The sequence below is a fragment of the Leuciscus leuciscus genome (genome assembly GCF_965113295.1).
Source record: "Leuciscus leuciscus genome assembly, chromosome: 21".
Classification (NCBI taxonomy): domain Eukaryota; kingdom Metazoa; phylum Chordata; class Actinopteri; order Cypriniformes; family Leuciscidae; genus Leuciscus; species Leuciscus leuciscus.
In genome coordinates, this window is record NC_138745.1 from 37,193,206 (window position 1) to 37,215,705 (window position 22,500).

Below are 22,500 nucleotides of genomic sequence, written 5' to 3' on the forward strand. Positions count from 1 at the left end.
GGTGGCCTACAGTAGCCTTATGTTATCTTGTTTTCTAACTACAATTAAATAAATATTGGTGGTTCTTCAAGATTTTCTTGACTCTAGCATATTTCCATTCTGTGATCGGCAATCGGCAGATCATGATTTTGGAGATCGGTAATCGGTGATCGGCCCCAAAAATGCTGATCGGAGCATCACTAATGCTGATATATAGGTGTGAACGCTGATATAGGTGTGAATGCTGATATAGGTGTGAACGCTGATATATAGGTGTGGACGCTGATATAGGTGTGAATGCTGATATATAGGTGTGAACGCTGATATAGGTGTGAATGCTGATATATAGGTGTGAACGCTGATATAGGTGTGAACGCTGATATATAGGTGTGGACGCTGATATAGGTGTGAATGCTGATATATAGGTGTGAACGCTGATATAGGTGTGAACGCTGATATAGGTGTGAACGCTGATATAGGTGTGGACGCTGATATAGGTGTGGACGCTGATATAGGTGTGAACGCTGATATATAGGTGTGGACGCTGATATAGGTGTGGACGCTGATATAGGTGTGAACGCTGATATAGGTGTGAACGCTGATATAGGTGTGGACGCTGATATAGGTGTGGACGCTGATATAGGTGTGAACGCTGATATATAGGTGTGGACGCTGATATAGGTGTGAACGCTGATATAGGTGTGGACGCTGATATATAGGTGTGGACGCTGATATAGGTGTGAACGCTGATATAGTAATTGATGTAGTTTGCGTTCTTGCTGTGAACGGGCCTTTATTCTGTGGCAGAAGCAAGAAAGACGAGCGTCTGACTCCAGATGTTCAGTCCTCCTGCTGTCATACACAAGCTTTTTTTGTTATGATAGTTTTGTGGAAATAAAGGTTATAGATATTTATCCTGTTTATGTGAGTATCTGTCAGTCGGTGTCGGGAACCAACCAACTAAAAGTGCTTACTTTACTACATTAGCTTGTCTGCAATTAAATCAGTTCAATTCCTAAATTACTTATTTACCTGTGTGAAGTGGCCCACATTTCTACTGTACAAAAGTGAAGAAAAAAAAAAGTTTTAAAATACTGTTTAGCCTATATTGAATTTGATGATTTTTAAAAGTTGAACTTCTGAATTTCTGATTATGTTGTAGTTGCATTTAATTATTCACATTTAGCATTGCGTTTCCCTGCCGATGCCATTTTTGGGTCACACGTCTGGACCTACTGATGTACTGTAAATGGTTTGGAAAGAACAATGATCTAAATGTCTGGTGTTCATGACCCTGAATTGCTCTGATTATATATGTATATAGATATAGTGCAGTGAGGACATCATCAGGACGGTGAGCTCGCTCTCTCCTGGACCGTTTCAGGCCCTGAAGAATCTCGTCTGACCTCTTTTCGTCTGCAGTTTGGATGTGTTTCGTCTCTGCTCTATATTCAGGGATCTCCGTGTTTGTGACCCGAATAGAGATTTTTAATTCGTTTTTTTTGTAGCAGCCTCTTTTATTAGATCATTTTTTCTGGACTAAACCTTCAAATTATATCATTTAGATATGTCATTAATGGACATATTTTAAAAAGACTTGAAAATGTTATATATTCTATTATATTCTAGATATTGAAAGAGCTTTTATAATTTCTATATTTTTTATGTTCTTGTAAGAAAAATATTGTTATTATTGAATGTAATTTTCTCTATTTAATAGGGATGCACGATAAATCTGCCCCTATATCGGTATCGGCCGATATATGTTAATTTTGAATGTTATCGGCCTGATAAGAAGATTTGTCCGATATATTAAAGCCGATAAATAATCTATTATTTCCTCTAGGGGTGACCCCGAATAGTCGAAGATTCGATGCTTCGATAGGAGGAGCCTGATTCGACTACCGATCTCACGGTCGAATCTTCGCAGAGGTTTTATGAAACGAGGATCATGCCACTTTGGCTATATGAGGGCGCTCAATGTCTGATTTCACATAGAACTAGCTTTTATGTCAATACGTTAATATTCAGCCTATTATGATAATGCTGTAGGCCTATATAAAAATGTGCAAAGAAAGAAGCTTTTAATAAATATTTTTTAACGTGCGTGAATAAATCCAAACACCCCGTGACAGATTTAAGTTTCACTTTCAATCCGTGACCGACAGAGGAGCGTCTTCGCGGCAAGGATTTAAATCTTTAACAATGTCTGGGATAAGAAAATCTAAAGTCTGGATGTACACCATCAGAAAGGATATTCTCCAAGGCTGGATTTAGCATCAGGAAAATCTGAAAGTGATCGCACTTCTGCCGGCCAACGTTAACATTTCACGCATAGACTGGGTTTCACGTTAGAATGTATTTTATCCGCGCGCACAATTTGAAAGACTCCAACGGACAGACAGAGTGAAAGACGTTCAGGATTTGTTCTCTCGATCAGGTACAAGTGATTTCAAAACTTTTCAGCCGGTTCAAATTTTATTTTTGGATGCTGTGAACATTTTTAGCTAAAAAGACTGCCTCTCCAATTGTTTCTGCAGTTAAAAAGACAAAGTTGAAAATTCTGGCTACTATCGTTATTTTAATAATTTCTTTATTTTTATTTTATTTATTAATCTGTCAGGGTTATCTAATCTAACTATTTGTGGCTTGTGTTTTGAATATATGTTCCCCTGCACTTTAGGCATTTTGCACACATTTGCTCCTCATCCTGTGACTTGATTCTGATTTATTTCGTTTTGTATTTTTATTTATTAGAAAGGTATATTCTGTTCTAATTTAATTTAGTGAATTAATTGTTTATTTTTTCGGTGCATCGATGTTGTGCTGTAGGCTGGCCTGCTCGCACAGGTAATTTAGGCGATTTAATTTGATTTGCATGTGAAATGCAAATCTGCAGTGTGGCCTTTCTGGAGTTATTTATGTTATTTCTTAGTTTTATTGATCAAAAATGTTTTTATACATTTTCTTCTATATCTTTGTGTGATTTTCTGTACATCGCGGCTTTGAAACGTTAAAGCCCCGCCCCCAGCTCCACCCCCATACACATGATTCGACTATTAGTCGACTATAGGCAAGACATGACGATTCTGATTCGACTATGAAAATCCATAGTCGGGGACAGCCCTACCCATCTGAGACACTTCAGTTCAACATCATGGTTTTGAATTGCTTTAAATATGATTGAAATCACTTCAAAAAAGGAAAATACAGTGAAGTGCAACACGTGCGGCGCAAGTCTGTCATATAAGCTTCATAAAATCATAATAAGAACATGATAATTGTGTGTTTGGGACGTTGCTATTAATTGTGAGACTTTTGTTTTTGTAATCAGGCTCTCAAAAATTATATAAACATTTTGATTTTGATTTTTGCAGCCAATATATCGGTTATCGGCTTTCAAATATAAAGAATTATCGGTTATTGGTATCGGACAAAATGTTCATATCGGTGCATAAAGTTTTATATTATCATGATTATTTACATTTCTGCTACTCTGAGTTTATGAAATTAGACATTTTATTTATTTTAAGTGCAGTCAGCTGTGGCTGTCAAGTTCAGGTCTATTCTGATAGGGCTGGGTAAAAAATATAGATTTCTCGATGTTAATCGATTCTAATTTTTACGAACCGATATCGATTCTTAAATCCCAAGAATTGACTAGTCATCCTGTTTTCAGCTGATGAATGAATGTAACATTGTAGCGCTGCATCCCATTCAATAAATCGCAATAATCTTCGTGCTTTGTTACTATTGATATGAAACAAAGTCTCAGATTTCCAATTACGTAAATTTTCTTACGAAATGCATAAACATAATTACCATGTTGGCGCTGTGGCGTGAGATCGCTCTGGCTCAGCTCTAGAGAAGCACATGATCTTCTCTTCCGCCTTAATAACACCAGTTACAGCGCAAGATAAACATGAATGAGCTTCTGAAAGTGTGTTAAAAGATAGAGTACAACTTATCGAAGTCCGTATCATGTGACATGGAGTCGCCCAATCAGTGTTTCAACTGTGGAAAGACGTCAGTAAACAATGTCATTTAACGTCACATTTACCTCAGAAAAACCATATCCAGTGACCATAAACTCGTCAGTCAGCGAGAAGAATTAACTCTAGAGGAGCATTCTGCTAAATATATGCACCATATTACATATTCATTATAAATGTTCTTCAATTTTTAATGCATGTTTGAATAAATCTGGCAGGTTTTTATGACAGCCACCATTTACATGTTTATATAATTTCATATAACTTTATTATTATAAAAATAAATAAAAGTGTATTTTAAGTGTTTGTATATAAATCAGTTCATTTTTACCTTCAATATTACAGTAGGCTAATGAAGCCTATAGGCCACCACTGACTCCCATAGTTTACAGCATTAGTGAAGAGATTTGTTTTCCTTGAGAAAATTTGCCATGTATTGTCCCTGATATCCAAAATAATCAATATTGAATCGAATCGGAATAGAAATCGAATCGTGAAATTTGTGCCAATACCCAGCCCTACTAATTGATTACAAAATAATGATATGTTATTGGATTTGAACCCTGTGCCGCTCGTCTTAAATATGAAGAACTGAAGTAGTTAATGAGAGTTTGGACGTGCCTGTCGACGAATGCCAATCAGCAGTGAGAGAGTGACAACTTTCCTCTGGGATTTCACTTTTAATAAACCATTTTAATGCGCCATTTAATAAACGCATTTCCCAGAGCGACCTACGGCTATTTGTAGCTCCAGCAAACAGAGATGCTGAAGCGGAGCTGTTCTGGTGGGATCATTATTTCTGCACGACCTCCAGTTGTTCTTGAACATGTAACTTTTTTATTACCAGCAAAGTCTATAAAAGAGCATATATTTTGCATCTTCAGTGTGTAATGTTGATCATGAAGAAGCTCCAGTTCTTCTCTATATCAGTGTCAGTGTTCCTGAACTCCATGAAAACGCCTCCATTGTAGTTTTGAGTTTCTTCCGGGAACACGTCACGATATTCCTCCTCATAATAATTCATACGCAGAATAAAGGGGCGGGGCTTGTTTGAGTTAGTTAGTAGTGTGTTAGACTGGTGGTTATGGTAAGGGGCGGGACATTTCCCAAACACACTCGAAGCGCTCGACCAATCACAACACACTGCTCCAGCCGACCAATCAGAGCACAGTGTGCTTTTCAGGAGGAGGGGCTTCATAGAGACAGGAAGTAAACAGAGCGTTACTGACAGACTGGGAAGAGAGGAGCCGCAACAATGGAGAATATGAGGAGAATAATCAACATTCAAGCATGAAAACCTGTTCTAGTAGAGCCTGAAACCACATCAAGACTGTAAAAGTGCATAATTTGGCCTCTTTTATTCATTTTGCTCTTGAAGAAACTGATGCAAAGTTAGTTCATAACCTTGTCTTTTGTCAATTACAGAGCGTCGTCTATTATTGTCGACATTAATTGCATAATTGAAGTCATTGTGCGGTTTAGTAGTTGTAGGAGGCGAGTTCTGCGTTCTGTTGTGAAGCGCAAAATATGTTGATGTGTAAAACATGTCAGATCTGTCATCCGTCTTTCAAACCCGTTCGACTTTCATTCTTCTGTCGAACACAAAAGGAGATGTTTTCTTTCTCTGAACTGTTTCTTCACGTTCTGTAAGTCATGAGGTTCAGCGCAGGTTTGTCGTATAGGTCTTGTTTTCTGAGAGGATTGTGATTGTAGTTGATGATGTATTCAGTGAATGGGAGATTACTGACGCAGATTCATTTTCAAATTCATAATGTCCCAAGAGGCAAATATGAGAGTAGTGGCATCCGATTAGTTGAATCAGGACACGTGTCTCTTCCACAAGACCATGTATTTCAATGAAGGCTCACATTTCACACCAGAATTAAAAGAAAAATATGATTTTGCCATTCAGTTTGTGCCACTTCTCATCTTCAGAGCGTCTAGATGTTGCTTTTGCTTGTAATTCTCATTAGATAAACTACACTAGAAGTCTCTTCTGCTCACCAAAGCTGCGTTTATTTGATCAGAAATACAGTAAAAATAGTGAAATATTATTACAATTTAAAATAGATGTTTTCTATGTGAATATATAGTAAAGTGTAATTTATTCCTGTGATCAAAGCTGTATTCTCAGCATCATTACTCCAGTCTTCAGTGTCACATGATCCTTCACAAATCACTCTAATATGCTGATTTATAATAATATTTCACAATATTACTGTATTTTTTTAATCAAATAAATATAGACTTGATGAGCATAAAGATACTTCTTTCAAAAACATTAGAAAAATCTGATTTTAAAATCGGAATAAATTACAGGAAGATGCTGCCAGCTTATAAAATAAATAAATCAACGTTTTTGCATTAATAAGTGATTTTTCTAGACTGCAAAAAAATATTTTCTTCCTCAGTATTTTTGTGTTGTTTTCCATTAAAATGTTGAAAAATTCTTAAAACAAGATTAATAAAATTTTCTGAATAAAAACTCAAATCTAAATTAAAGGTGCTGTATGTAACTTTTTTACTCTACTAAAACATAAAAACACCATAATATGTTTGCACATACAGTATATATTGAGGAAACATGCTGAGTTCACACAGTCGAACGAAAAACTTGCGTTTTTTGCATTTCAAAAAACTTGAAATTATTTTACTTTGAAATGTGTGTTTCCAGGCTGGAATGTGTGTTATTGTTTTGGTCTGATACGTCACGTTGCCAATTTGCTCGCTCCTGTCGCGTGTCGCATGTGAGCGTCGAATCTGAGGCGGCGGGAGAAACGGCGATCTCCCATATTTAGACTTGGACTGCAGTACCGATTTCCACCACTAGTTGTCATTCATACAGACTGCAAGTTTGTGCTTAAAACAAGAACAAATAAATCAACTGAATTCAAAGGGACAACAGGGGGATTATTTTTCTGTTTAAGTTTGTTTTAAGCACAAACTTAGGGCCCTAGAAAATCCGTTTTATTTTTTCCCAAATTCCGTTTTATTTTTTCCCAAATCCCGTTTTAAATTTTGGGAATTCAGTTTTTTTTTTTTTACCCTTTACTGTTACTTTAGTCATAAAAAGAGTGTGCTTTTAACCCCCTGAGGTCGGCTATCGCGCCGGCGCGATAGGCTCGTTTTTTTCCTTATCAGTGCAAAAAAACAAAACAAAAACATTTTAGCTTATATGCTTGTGTTATACATCAATCGATCCTGTTAAGTGTGTATTTTTTTGTGTATACTCATAATAAAAACAAAGTGTTGTGCTTTTCGCCAAATAAAGAAAAATAAACATGATGCAAGTTCTGCCTTCTCTCTGTCAGTGAAGTCCATTCTGAAACGCGTCCGAAAATGAACTGTAACTCAGCGAATACTCAGTCAAACAGGCATACAGACACACAGGCATGAAGCTTGAATTCTCTTCTTTTAAATGAAGTAATCTTTATAAAAAACAAATATTCTCAGTTTATGTAATCTGTATGAAAAGAGAGAGATGTCAGTCGTTCTCTTCTCAGCTAATTATTTTTAATGTGACTCCGCCCACGGAGAGCGCGTGCTATTCAAACGCAAATGACTGAGACGATCCCATACAAACTGTGAACGCCCACATATCAGCTTGAGAAAACACATCAAGTTTATTCAGATCATTTTACTTGTTTACACTGTCTCGCAGCGCTGTGAGGAATAATGGAAAATGTACCTCAGAAGTGCTGGTATTTCGAGGAGCAACAGATCCTGAGAATACTGTAGTAAGTTTTTTTCATTCTCAAGTGAATCGCGTTTCTGTGTGTGTGAATGAATGAATGGCAGAGATGCGCGCTCGCAAAAAGACTGTTTAAATTTGAATCGCGTTTCTGTGTGTGAATGAATGATCCGCTTTTAGCAAACTATACTGAGATGAGTAAAAATCTACTGAAATATGTTGAAATAAAATGTATTTGTATAAGCAACGTATTAAACTGCAAATTAACATTTATATTTCTTATATAAACGAAAGACCTATGTTACAGACATATGAAAGACAACATTTCGTTGACTAGTTTTGGATAGATTATACATTTTTACTGTAAAATATTTGCCACCTCAAATAAGCTTTTGTTTGCCAATTTTTGCTCATATGTTAAATATAGTATGTTTTGTCAAAAATAAAGTAATCATATAATATGTTATTAGTGTTTTTCCCAATGTAGCCGAGGCTATATTCAAACGAATGAATCCTTAACTTTGAAATATGTATGATATAAAATGTATACTTTAGTTTTTACAAAGAAAGATTGCACTTGAATTGTTGTTGTAATTGTAACCTTTTTAATAACAAATATATTTACAAGGTAGATGTAAACTTTTCTTTAAATAATTTTTTATGTGTTTTATTAGTGACAAATTTGGGGAGAGGATACATATTCCAAAACTGAAAATACAGTATGAGAATTAACTGCACAATTACTAGACATGGAAAAATAAAATGAGATGCTTCCAACTGTGAACCAATTTGGTAGAATATATATATATATATATATATATATACATATTGCTCTTGCACTCTTTCTTGTGTTGTGACACACCTGAATGAATGGCTCATTAAGTATGCGGGCCCCATTGTCTCCTCAGGTGTGAATCACTACATATGCATGATGGTGTTGGATCGTTGACGCCCACTCGCATATGGCCTTTCCAAACATAAAGTGTCTTGCAAAATTTAAATCAATGTATTGTGTTATGTGAATGATTAGGTAGGATGATTTTCACATCATTTTGAAGAAAAAACTCTAGGCGACGACATCCATTAGTCAAAAGTCTTATTGACACATATTTAGTATGTGTTTTGTGGCCTTATTTCAGAAACTTTAGTTTTTAGTTTTTTCAATAACCATGCATAAACATTATTCTCTCAAAAATACAAACATGTACATGCATGTTGCTCACATATTATGGTAGCCCTGTTTGTGCTAAATAGAGTGTAATTACACCTTTGCCATTAATATGTTTATAAGCAACTGAAAAAAGCACAAATGTCAGGGCATGTCAGAACATCTCAAGGACCCCAAAAACACCTTAGACCCCAGAGGGTTAATGTTGATGATTAAAATGTACACAAATAAAATAGGAATGACCTTAAATTTATTGAGGTAACAAACATCACATTTACTGCAATGGGCAACATAACATAACATAACACTAATGCAACATAACACTGCACTTTAAGTACTTCAAGTAACAACAGAATATGAATGATTATGAGCTTTAAACTGTCCAGTAAAATAAATTATATTAGTTTATATAAGTTTAAATAAAAGTGCTCCATTAGCTTTTTCTTTAAGACAAAACTACTAAGTTAGTATATTTTTTTTGCTGTGCAATTCAGTAATTTTTGAGTAAAATGAAGCTCTGTCCATGTGTTTACGTCAAATCCTCCTGCAGTTTGTCGAGGTCCTCATGTTACTGGTGAAGCCTCAGACGAGAGAGCGCCTCAGATCACACTCACCGGCCGTATAATGACGGAAAACTGTTGAAAACGCTCTGATCCCTGAGTTTAATGCTCAGTCACGATGAGTAAGTGTTTGAACATCGCTTTCACGTGTGGTTTCTCTCTGTTGGTCTCAGCAGAGGAGCTCAGATTTATCCTCTGTCCGTCGGCGCGCTGGAAAATGCTGATTGATTTTCAGAGATTGCATTTATTCATTATAATTAAATAGATACCAGCCCAGCCCAGAGCTCTTCTTAGATTAATGTCAGGTGTTAATGGATTAAAAAATGCCCTATAGATCAGTTTACAGCACTAATCTCACTGCAGTCTTCTGATCTACACCATTCCTTCACCAGATTACACTCACATATCAAACAGATCCTGTGAGGAAGAACTAGTCGCTGATTATTATTATTATTATTTAGGGCTGTACTGTCCTAGTCGATTAGTCGATTAATTGGTCGATACGTTCTGGTTCGACCAAAATTCTGATTGGTCGATTTTTTGCCGCGTTAATTTCATCAGTTTTGCCGTGTTTATTTAATCAGTTTTGCCGCGCTGAGGCGCGCTCATTTCATCAGGTGGAAAGCACTAACTGCTAATGGGGGTGTTTTCAGAGGACCCTTGTTTCACTGTAACAGTCTGTCTTCAGAACACCCCCCTTGTTTTCACCTTTTTTGGATTAGCCCAACCCAAGAGAGAGCGATAACTATAGAAGGTTTGATGCTGAATATTATTTATTTAATTGTGAGAGTGTTTTAGTCAGTCCTCTTCTAACATATCAACAACAAAGAAATCGACAGTGTGGCAGCATTTTGTTAAAATTGATAACAGGAAAAAGGTCGAATGCAAAGTTTGCAAGCAGTTTTCCACAGCTCGACGAAAAACATGACATATCATCTTGGTAAGCTCACTTGTCTGCGTTAGCTTGCCCTGTCTGTTTTGAGTAGGCTATATGAACATATCAGAATTTGCATATTTCAATGTTTTAGTGACTTTTTTATTTTTTATTTGGAGCCTAATGCGCAATTGCGCTGTGCTGTTGGTTGCGTTAGTTTTGAGCCTAGGATGCTTTATTTTTCAGTTATGCACTTTATTTCGTTTCTGCTCTTGATCTGGTTTGTTTAATAAATAATCTTTTTTTATTAAAGTGGACGTGCCTTTTGTGTTTATTAAGAGTAAAAGCTTTAAGTTAATAGTCTATTCGTGTCTCAGCTGCGAAGCTCTGAGGACATATGCACGGTGAAATGATAGTGTCTGACAGTTATAACTTATTATAACATATGACAAAAATAATTGTCTAAATTATGTTGCATATTCCTCAACAGTTCTTGTGATGATATCACAAGTTGACAACATAGTACTATTTTCGGAAATCATAAGCTATGATATTGCGCAGGTGCACGTGATGCAACGCTGTCAGAGCCGACAGACTCGAGTGTCAGACTCATTTCAGTGCAAAATAATTAGGTCAAAAACGATTTAATATACTGCAAATAGCCTACTAGTTTTTTATGTTTATTTATAATTCATTTAGGCGGACAACAAGGCTACCAAGTACTGCGCACAGTGCGCATTTAATTAATTTAACGTTTTTTTTTTCTACCTTCATTTTTAGTCGATTTTAGTCGATTTTTAGTCGAAAATTTCAGGACTTCAGTCGACCAAGATTTTCTTTGGTTGAGTACAGCCCTATTATTATTATTATTAATGTTGGAAACGGTTGTACTTGTGCCGCTTCATATATTTCTGGAAACCGTGACACATTTTATTTTTCAGGATTCTTTAATGAAAAGAAAATTTAAAACAACAGCATTTATTTGAAATGGAATCTTTTGTTACATTGTATCTTTTGATCAATTGAATGCATCCTTGCTGAATAAAAGTATCAATTTCTTTCAAAATAATGATAAATCTTACAGACCCCAAAGTTTTGAACCATAGTTTAGTTTTTTGTTAAAGCACTTTCAGTCATTTAGTTTGTTATTTGAGTCTTAATGTTGTCTAAATCACTCTTCCTTTCAGTGAAAGTCCCCAAGTTTACTTAATTTAATCTTAATTCATCATATTCAGTATGCAAGAGTAGAATTAGATGTATCGTAATATGAAGTATTACTGTATGACTGTAATCACTCTGCCTTCGTTCAGACATCATCGAGTGTTTCCTTGAGTGTTTCTATTCCTCTACTTTCGGGGTGAACTGCGGTCGGGATTGTGTCTGCGTGTGTTTTTCCCGGGAAGCGCAGCAGGAATGGGAATCGGAGTCGGTTTGTGTGGGTAACTTTCGCCCGATCGCTTTGTAAAGCGCATTATCAATACTTCAGCTGGCGAAATAATAGATCAAACGAGGGATGTTTTAATTGGCACTTCCAGCACAGAGACAGACATGCTTATTCATCAGAGCTCAATCAGCCCATTATACGCTGTGTTAGAGACTAATGCTCTCTGATGAACAGGTACATGTGTGTGAGAGTGTGTGTGAGTCTGAGGGAGAGTGAGTGAGAGTGAGTGAGAGTGTGTGAGAGTGTGTGAGAGTGTGTGTGAGTCTGAGTGAGTGTGAGAGAGAGTGAGTGAGAGTGTGTGTGAGTCTGAGGGAGAGTGAGTGAGTGAGAGTGAGTGAGAGTGTGTGTGAGTCTGAGTGAGTGAGAGTGAGTGAGGGTGAGTGAGAGTGAGTGAGAGTGTTTGCGTGTGTGTGAGAGTGTGTGAGAGTGTGTGTGAGAGTGTGTTTGCGTGTGAGTGAGAGTGTGTGAGAGTGTGTGTGAGTCTGAGTGAGTGTGAGAGAGAGTGAGTGAGAGTGTGTTTGCGTGTGAGTGAGAGTGTGTGTGTGAGAGAGAGAGAGAGTGAGTGAGTGAGTGAGAGTGTGTTTGCGTGTGAGTGAGAGTGTGTGTGTGAGAGAGAGTGAGTGAGAGAGAGTGAGTGAGTGAGTGAGTGAGTGTGTGTGAGAGTGTGTGTGAGAGAGAGTGTGTGTGTGAGAGTGTGAGTGTGTGTGAGTATGAGTGTGTGTGTGTGTGTGTGTGTGTGTGTGTGTGTGTGAGAGTGAGTGAGTGAGAGTGAGTGAGTGAGAGTGTGTTTGAGTGTGAATGAAAGTGTGTGTGCGTGAGTGAGTGTGTGAGAGAGTGAGTGAGTGAGAGTGAGTGAGTGAGAGAGAGTGAGTGAGAGAGAGTGTGTTTGCGTGTGAGTGAGAGTGTGTGTGTGTGTGTGAGAGTGAGTGTGTGTGTGTGTGTGTGTGTGTGTGTGTGAGAGAGAGAGTGAGAGAGAGTGAGTGAGTGAGTGAGTGAGTGAGAGAGAGTGAGTGAGAGAGAGAGAGTGAGTGAGAGAGAGTGTGTTTGCGTGTGAGTGAGAGTGTGTGTGTAAGAGTGAGTTTGTGTGTGTGTGTGTGTGTGAGAGAGAGTGAGTGTGTGTGTGTGTGTGAGAGAGTGAGTGTGTGTGTGTGTGTGTGAGAGAGTGAGTGAGTGTGAGAGAGAGTGAGTGTGAGTGAGTGAGTGAGTGAGAGTGTGTTTGAGTGTGAATGAAAGTGTGAGTGAGTGTGTATGTGAGAGAGTGAGTGTGTGTGTGTGTGTGTGTGTGTGTGTGTGTGTGTGTGAGAGAGAGAGAGACTCTGCTGAGTCACTGCTGTTTATAATGCTGGTGTTTGAGGCTCAAAACTAAGTTATAGAAACACACACACACACACACACACACACACACACACACACACACACACACACACACACACACACACACACACACACACACACACACACACACACACTCACTCACTCACTCACTCGCACACGAGTATTGTGTGTGTGATTACTGTGGTGGGACTGTGGGCGTCGTCTTCTGTTCTGACATTTGCATTCTCTCAGTGGATTACCCAGCATGCATCACACTGTGCCGTCAAGAATACAGAGAAAGAGAGAAAATGAACAGTATGAAATAATGAACGTGTCAGAAATCAGAATGCTCTAATAACCCGTGATCTGCACGTTTGGGTTTACTTCAGTGTTCAGGTGTGTTTACTTCACAGGCATCCTAATAACTCATCAATAATCGTAAACTCATAAATCAAGGAGAAGCTTTAAACACACCCGTCAGAGAGATGATCCACTGCAGGACGTGATGCAGATCTTAAATCATCTCGAGTTATCATTAATAAACACTCAGTCATGACTCTGAGTTCATGCATCCAGTTGCTGAATTGTTGATTACACTAATATGAACTATTACTTGGTACAAGTCGTATTTATTTTATATATTATCAATGCACATTGTTTCAAAGCAGCTTTGCAGAAAATCATGATGTTAATGTTTTTAATGTCTTCATGTCTTATAGTTTATTTTGTTATTATCATTTATTTATGACAGGCTCTCGACCAAACCCGACCTCTTCTCCTCACCATATTTAGTTTTTCGTTTGTACAAATTCTAATAACTGCTATGAAGTTGTGTAGGTTTCCAATTAGTGTTATTCAATATGATAATTAATAAAATATTCTTTTGTTTTACATTGTAGTGGTTCACCACAGGCTGGGAAATAATATAGTATCCATTTGTGTGTTGGCATCAAACCCATAACGTTGGGGTTGCATTGTGTTTGAACTCATCTGTGGTGTTTAATGTGTGTGTGTTTGACGACGTGTGTGTGTGTTTGACGACGTGTGTTTGTGTGTGGGTTTGACGACGTGTGTGTGTGTTTGACGACGTGTGTGTGTGTGTGTGTGTGTGTGTTCGACGACGTGTGTGTGTGTTTGACGACGTGTGTTTGTGTGTGGGTTTGACGACGTGTGTTTGTGTGTTTGACGACGTGTGTGTGTGTGTGTGTGTGTGTGTGTGTTCGACGACGTGTGTTTGTGTGTGGGTTTGACGACGTGTGTGTGTGTGTTTGACGACGTGTGTGTGTGTGTTTGACGACGTGTGTGTGTGTGTTTGAGCCTGAAGGCACGTGCCACACCTCACACTCGCCTCACTTAAAAATAGAAATGCATCCTGTTGCCCTTGACAACCCTTGTCAATCAGAAAGCATCTCTGTGTGTGTGAGTGTGAGTGTGAGTGTGAGTGTGTGTGTGTGTGTGTGTGTGTGTGTGTGTGAGTGTGTGTGTGTGTGTGTGTGTGAGTGTGTGCAAACATATGCTGGTCATTTAACATCCTCACAGAAAAGAAAAGAGACATTGAATTTTCCACAATGAAAGGATAGGATCATTACGACGTGTTGAATAAATGTCACAATTCCTTCATTAGCACATCTAATGAGCGTGATCACATGACGTTTGGGTCGATCGCTGATGTTTCCAGCAGCATTGTGTTTCACAGTGAGTGTGTGTGTGTGTGTGTGTGTGTGTTCCGCCTGTGAGATCAGAGCTGCACTAATGAAGTGATATTATGTTAATGGATAGTTTTGAATGGTAATTATTACACCAGTGAACTAAAGACCCCAGTGTTTCTCCATAATATCCACAGATGCAGCTCAGGTCCTGTTAGTGGAGGAGTTAATGAGTGTGTGTGTGTGTGTGTGTGTGTGTGTGTGTGTGTGTGTGAGTGAGTGAGTTCGTGTGTATAAAGACAAATCGAAATATTAAAGTGTGTGTGTTTCTGCCTCTGCTTCTGTGAGATGTTTATAAAACTCAGATCTGAATACCAGACGAGGTCTACGTTCTCCTGCACACTGTCCTAGAGGACCTGAAGGAGAACAGCATGAGCTCGCTGCTGAGAAACAAACACAGTCAGATCTGATCATGTTCCTCATTAACAGCATTAAAGTCAACATTCATAACGGAAGAAAAACAGCTCATTCTCATAAAGACAAATGACATATTTTTAATAAGTTTAATAAATGTTCATACGCAAAATAAAGGGGCGGGGCCTGGTTGAGTTAGTTAGTAGTGTGTTGAAACACACACACACACACACACACACACACACACACACACACACACACACACACACACACACACACACACACACACACACACACACACACACACACTTGTTTGTGTGTGAGCAGTTAAAACAGTGAGATATGTCCTCAGATTATTGACATTGCTGCTATCTCTGCATGTGTGTGTCACACACCTGTGGCTTTAACGAGGCTCTGATTGGTCGAGGCACGTTTAACGCACACAAGGATTTGATGACACACATCTGATGATGCATTTACGGTACATTTAGCACATGTCAACAATCGTACATTAATCTTCCTGTTATTGCATATAATTCATCATTAATTATGTTTTCTGCGTAATCTTTAAACAGCTTTCATGGTCACCTGACTTTTCAGAAGCCAATCAGTGCCTCAGCTTTACAGAAAATCATGATGTTAATATTTATAACATCTTAATATCTTCATAGTCGCATTACAGCTGCACGATAATAGTTCAATTTTGAGATATGATAAACAATCAAGCCGTAGAGATTTGATGTATAGTGGATGAAGGTGGACATACTTATATATGCAGCTTTATATTAATATCTTAAACCAGTTCCTGTGCATTTTAGTCTCACTGAATAACGTGATGCATTTGACCTTTGCATTTGCATTCCTGTTTATATTTACATTTATGCATTTCAATGCACAGTATTTATTTTATACCAGTTCATGCATTCCCTCAGAGCTCAACCCATTTATTTAATGTGTTTTTTGCTTTTTAAACACATGCAACAACATACATTGTGCTATTAAAGTGTTCTCTCTCTGTTCACAGCCGTGAGCCTCATAATGATGTTCAGTCGTCTGTGTTTTTCAGTGTGTGAGATTACAGAAGTTTAGGTGTCAAATTACATGAACAGTGGAGAGCTGATCGTCTGTGTGCTGATTGGTCAAGCGTTTGATGTCTTGAATATCGATCCGTTTCCTCGGAAGAGAAAATTTTAAAGTGGTTTCTTCAGTCACTTTCTTGGCTCGAGTGTGAGTTTGTGTAAGAGCCAATCAAACGGCTCCGTTCGGCAGAGTGCCAGCCAATCAGAGCGTCACACCTGCTCCTGGCTTAGCTCCGCCCCCTGGAGTCTCTCAGCATCCCAAATGTCATTTTGCTTTGGAAGATTAAGAAGGATTTTCAGGTGTCAGAGTTTAAACAACCAAACAAATCCCTGGGAAGCTCCGTCATCCCACATCACCGAGAGTTTAGGAAACTGCGGCTGAAAGCTTCTGAATAAAGATGGACACACTAACTTTACAATTTAAATAATATATAATTTTCTTTTATTTAGATTTTTAAAAAAACTCATCTTTGATCACCAAAAAACATTTACCTTGTAAAAATGTCTTCATGCCTTGAAATATCTTGAATGTAACTCTACACCCTTGCCTCATTTAGTATGCGTGGTTCTATGAATATGCAAATGACGTTGACGATCACACGTTGATCTGATTGGTTACAAGGTATTTTGTGACGAGAAAATACTCAGCAATGGTGTCGACTTATGAATTTACACATATTTTGTCTTAAAGCATATTAAAAACACCACATAGACACATGAACAACATTAAATGCTAGATTTTTACCACTGGGGACTTTAAATATTGTAATTAAAATAATGTTACAAAAAAAAATAAAAAAATCTCAAATTTGTTCTAAAATTTGAAATTTTTCTTCTTTTCTTTTGATTTTTTTGGGTGAATTGCTGCCTGGACATATTATAGACAGCATCTGATCATCAGAATAACTCCCTCTCTGGTTTTATATGATTGTCATTCTGCATGTTCATAGATGTATTAATCTGCACTGCTATATAGCGGGTTAAGAGAGGGAGTGTGTGCAGTCACGAGTGAAGAGTAATTGTGAGTACAACAGTGTGTTTAATCACACAGAAATTAAGCGTAATTACACGGAATAGGAGGCTAATTATGAAGCATGTAATTACTGTGATTGTTCCAGACGTCAGCTGATCTCTCTCTCTCTCTCTCTCTCTCTCTCTCTCTCTCAGATGGAAGATGTCATCGCTCGCATGCAGGACGAAAAGAACGGGATTCCCATCCGGACCGTCAAGAGCTTTTTGTCCAAGATCCCCAGTGTGTTTTCAGGTGTGTTCAGATGATCATTCCTCGAGCGTCATTTTATTTATACAAAATAAGCATTTCTTCTTTATATATATATATATATATATATATACATGCATATCAGTGGCGAGTGGTGACTTTTTTAACCGGGTATGCTGGGTGATGCGTTATGCCAAAAATGCACATGTGCAACAATACCACAACACTTATTAAACCTTAGTTAATGCTAAAAATGTAATCTTATTGTAAAGTGTTACCATTTCATATAAACCCAAAGAGTCTGCTTAAAGAAGATGGCCATCTTTAAATATCTGCAAAGGCCTGAGCATTAAAATTACATAAATGTATATTACATGTATAGTCTCTCACTGTATTTGCTTCTATATTAGAACACTTGATGATTATCTAATCAAAATAATAATAAAACGAGATTCCCGACAGTGACAGAAACCTCTTAATAGTCCTCAAGACTCGCGGTTAGCTTCTGTTTGCAGAGACGTGCTGAGAGATTCCCGAGGAGACGCGAACGCTAATGAGGACACCGTCCCACAATCCAAACACTGATCCCAGAATATCCCGAGGACCGACAGGAGCTGCTCAGATGAGGACAAACAGAGAGCAGAGCCATCAAACACACACACTTCAAACACATCACACACACACGGGCTTTGAAGAGAGGTCACTGACGGGCCGTTAGCATGAGCAAAGAGACGCGGATCTGTCAGACTTCTGCTTGAAAGAGATCTGCTTTATGTTTTGGCATTTACATTGAGCCCTGAGAGATTCCTGAGCAGATATTTAAAGTCCCCGTGAACCGGAAGTTGCAAACGACTTTTCTCCAGTGTTGTGACATATTTCCAAGAGAAAGGGAATATTGACTTTAGCGCTCCTCCTCTCCATCTCTGCTCATAACAGACTGAGGGTTTGAGGGAAGTGGTTAAGCGTTTTCAACCCAAGCTGTCAAACTGACGTCATCAGAGAAGGAACGCCATCCCAGACCGGAAGTAACTTTTCAGATTTTGATTAAAGATTACCACGGCAAAATATTTTTTTCTGTGTATTAACTTGAACGGATGAATTGTTCACCACAAGACTAGTAATATGCGCTATCAAAGTAAATAGGGTCAGTTTTGATTTCATGTCGACTTTATAGGAATCGTTCCCTCGGGTCATTTTGACCCGGAAAATATTTTGACTTTTTTTTAAGGGGTCCAAGACCCCAGGACTTCTGTCGCACTTGAACCACGAATACACACACACACAAAAACATTTATGGATTTGAGGAGTTTTATGGTTGAAATCAGTGTTGTTTTTGGCAGCCCTTTTAGTCTTAGTCTTAGTCTTTTGGACGAAAATGCTTTTTAGTTTTAGTCACATTTTAGTCACTTATAAACTTGATAGTTTTAGTCAAGTTTTAGTCGACGAAAACGCAAAAAGGTTTTAGTCAAGTTTTAGTCAATTTTAGTAAAAAAAAAAAAAAATTAACTTAGTCTTTAAAAAATGTATTTAGGTTAAAAAGTATTGGACATGGGCTTAGGTTTGACAGGTTGTAGCAAGTGTTGCAATTCATAAACATTTTTTTTGTTGAAAAATAACCCCTGAAATGATGACTTCTGGTGAATATTGTGGAAACTAATTGATACATTTAGATAAATATATTTCATACCTTATAGCATATTATAATACAACTTATTAGGCCTAGCCTATATATTTATAGAATAGCAAAGTAGGCCTAATCAATATAAATTACAAGACTGAACCACATAGATGTGAAATATAAAGGCTATCATGATAATTTTGCCAACAATGAACCATGGATTTGTTTAGTTTATAATACGTTTTATTTTTAACTTAAACAAATACAACATATAACATTCAAAACTCACCGGCTTAGACTGCATTTGAAGAAAAATAAACACAACAGTTTTCTGTAGCCTTGTGTGCGAACTTATTCAATAGAATTATTAGATTATCTCCTGATGCGTGCTGCTTAATATCCAACGCATTCTCATCGCGACGGCATATGGTACAATTGGCCTTGTATTCATTGTCCCTCACGCATTCCAGCCACGGGTAGTCATTTTCCCATTCAATTTTACATTTCTGTGCTCTTTTCTTTTTCGCCGGCTGCTCGGAGGTAACGTTAGTCATTTTTACATTTCCCGCTGTTGTCACTTGTCGTCATCATCGTTGCTACGATACGTGACTCACAATGCGAAACGACCAATTAAAAGGGCATTCTCTGATGATGTTCCAAGATGTTAAAAACGCTACACTGATCATAGACAAACAGGGGGAGAAATTAGCATCTACCGCACCGTCAGGTTTTTTTCCTCATAGCCTACAAATGTCTTCGTTCATAGTCTGACATATTAGAATGTGTCTGTCATGGATTTGCACTGAATTGATTCTCAAAAATACGGAACAAAGTGCGTTCCGTATCAGTTCAATACGGAACAAGACTTTATTGTGTCAAATACGGGACGATTCCGTATTATACAGAACGGTTGGCAACCCTAATTTGAACGTCAGACTTATAATCATTTTCGTTCCGTCTCGTCAACGAAAACTCGAAAACGTCTCGTCATGTTTTAGTCACCTTAGAGAAATTTTTAGCTAGTCATCGTCGCGTTATCGTCATAAAAAAAAGGTGCGTCAACGAAATCATTTCGTTATCGTCATCGTTGACGAAAACAACACTGATGCTAATTTTATTTGTTATTTGCTGGTTTTCGACATTGTGTAGTATTAGTACTTTTTGAACAGGATTCTGTGATAACCGTGGTAATTTTTGTCACTATAATCATTGAAATGAAATGTTCATGCCATTTCATCTCTAGTTATGATCAACTATGATCAACTAAAATCAACTAATTATGTGTTTTTTTACAGTATAATATGCATAGTACAATTTTCTATAAAAAAAAAATATATCTGATTCTGATTCTGACACGTTGTTGGGTGTGGAAGGTTACTAATGTGATTGTTTTATCTGTAAATTAAATTACTGTTTTTTCAATTACTTAATTCATTGAAATAAAATGAATTCTTTGATTTGATTTTTTTTTTGGGCCTTAAATTTTAAACTTTATGGTCTTAAAATGTCTTAAAAAGGTCTTAAATTTGACTTGTTGAAACCTGCAAGAACCCTGCTCTCATATCGTTTCCAAAACCGTGCCGCAGCTCTTCTTCATGATCAGCGCTCCTCAAACATTGAAACACTGAAACACTGAAACATTGAAACACTTAAACACTTAAATACTCAAACATTGAAACACTCAAACACTCAAACACACAAACACTCAAACACAAACACTGAAACACTTAAACACTTAAATACTCAAACATTGAAACACTCAAACACTCAAACACTCAAACACACAAACACTCAAACACAAACACTGAAACACAAACACTGAAACACTGAAACACAAACACTGAAACACAAACACTGAAACACAAACACTGAAACACAAACACTGAAACACTGAAACACAAACACTCAAACACAAACACTGAAACACAAACACTGAAACACAAACACTGAAACACAAACACTGAAACACAAACACTGAAACACTCAAACACTGAAACACTCAAACACTGAAACACAAACACTGAAACACAAACACTGAAACACAAACACTGAAACACTGAAACACTCAAACACTGAAACACTCAAACACTGAAACACTCAAACACTGAAACACTCAAACACTGAAACACTGAAACACAAACACTGAAACACAAACACTGAAACACTGAAACACAAACACTGAAACACAAACACTGAAACACAAACACTGAAACACTCAAACACTCAAACACTGAAACACTGAAACACAAACACTGAAACACAAACACTGAAACACTCAAACACTGAAACACTCAAACACTGAAACACTGAAACACTGAAACACAAACACTGAAACACAAACACTGAAACACAAACACTGAAACACTGAAACACAAACACTGAAACACAAACACTGAAACACAAACACTGAAACACAAACACTGAAACACTCAAACACTCAAACACTGAAACACAAACACTGAAACACTCAAACACTGAAACACAAACACTGAAACACAAACACTGAAACACTCAAACACTGAAACACTGAAACACTGAAACACTGAAACACAAACACTCAAACACTGAAACACTGAAACACAAACACTGAAACACAAACACTGAAACACTCAAACACTGAAACACAAACACTCAAACACTGAAACACTGAAACACAAACACTGAAACACAAACACTGAAACACAAACACTCAAACACTCAAACACTCAAACACTGAAACACAAACACTGAAACACTGAAACACTGAAACACAAACACTGAAACACTCAAACACTGAAACACTCAAACACTGAAACACAAACACTGAAACACAAACACTGAAACACTGAAACACTGAAACACTGAAACACAAACACTCAAACACTGAAACACTGAAACACAAACACTGAAACACAAACACTGAAACACTGAAACACTCAAACACTGAAACACAAACACTCAACACTGAAACACTGAAACACTCAAACACTCAAACACAAACACTGAAACACTCAAACACTGAAACACTCAAACACTGAAACACAAAAACTGAAACACAAACACTGAAACACAAACATTGAAACATTGAACCATTGAAACACTCAAACATTGAAACACTGAAGTGCTCAAGTCGTTTTTTCTGTCATGAACCCTGAGTATTTTCTGTCATGAACTCTGAGTATCATGAACCCTGAGACAGTTCGTCACCCAGTTCTTCAGTTCTTCAGTTCTTCAGTTCATCAGTTCATCAGTTCTTCAGTTCTTCAGTTCATCAGTTCATCAGTTCTTCAGTTCTTCAGTTCTTCAGTTCATCAGTTCTTCAGTTCTTCAGTTCGTCAGTTCGTCAGTTCTTCAGTTCTTCAGTTCTTCAGTTCTTCAGTTCATCAGTTCTTCAGTTCGTCAGTTCGTCAGTTCTTCAGTTCTTCAGTTCGTCAGTTCGTCAGTTCGTCAGTTCGTCAGTTCTTCAGTTCGTCAGTTCTTCAGTTCGTCAGTTCGTCAGTTCTTCAGTTCATCAGTTCTTCAG

At 37.5% G+C, this 22,500-nt stretch overlaps 1 protein-coding gene and 1 long non-coding RNA gene across 3 annotated transcripts in view; one reads left to right on the forward strand and one right to left on the reverse strand.

Annotated features, from left to right (window-relative positions):
• LOC309485581 overlaps nt 1-11,236 on the reverse strand; it is a 109,947-nt gene extending 98,711 nt beyond the window's left edge. Inside the window, exon 1 of the long non-coding RNA XR_014201234.1 lies at nt 11,190-11,236. This is a non-coding gene — a long non-coding RNA (uncharacterized lncRNA). The remainder of the gene's footprint in view (nt 1-11,189) is intronic.
• Nucleotides 1-22,500, forward strand: part of rgs7b (regulator of G protein signaling 7b) — a gene marked incomplete at its 3' end in the record, with an annotated part of 50,621 nt that overhangs the window by 7,346 nt on the left and 20,775 nt on the right. For both annotated transcript variants that reach the window (XM_082152438.1, XM_082152437.1), the window contains exon 3: nt 17,329-17,425. In XM_082152438.1, the coding sequence (XP_082008564.1) occupies nt 17,329-17,425 (97 nt within the window). The remainder of the gene's footprint in view (nt 1-17,328; nt 17,426-22,500) is intronic.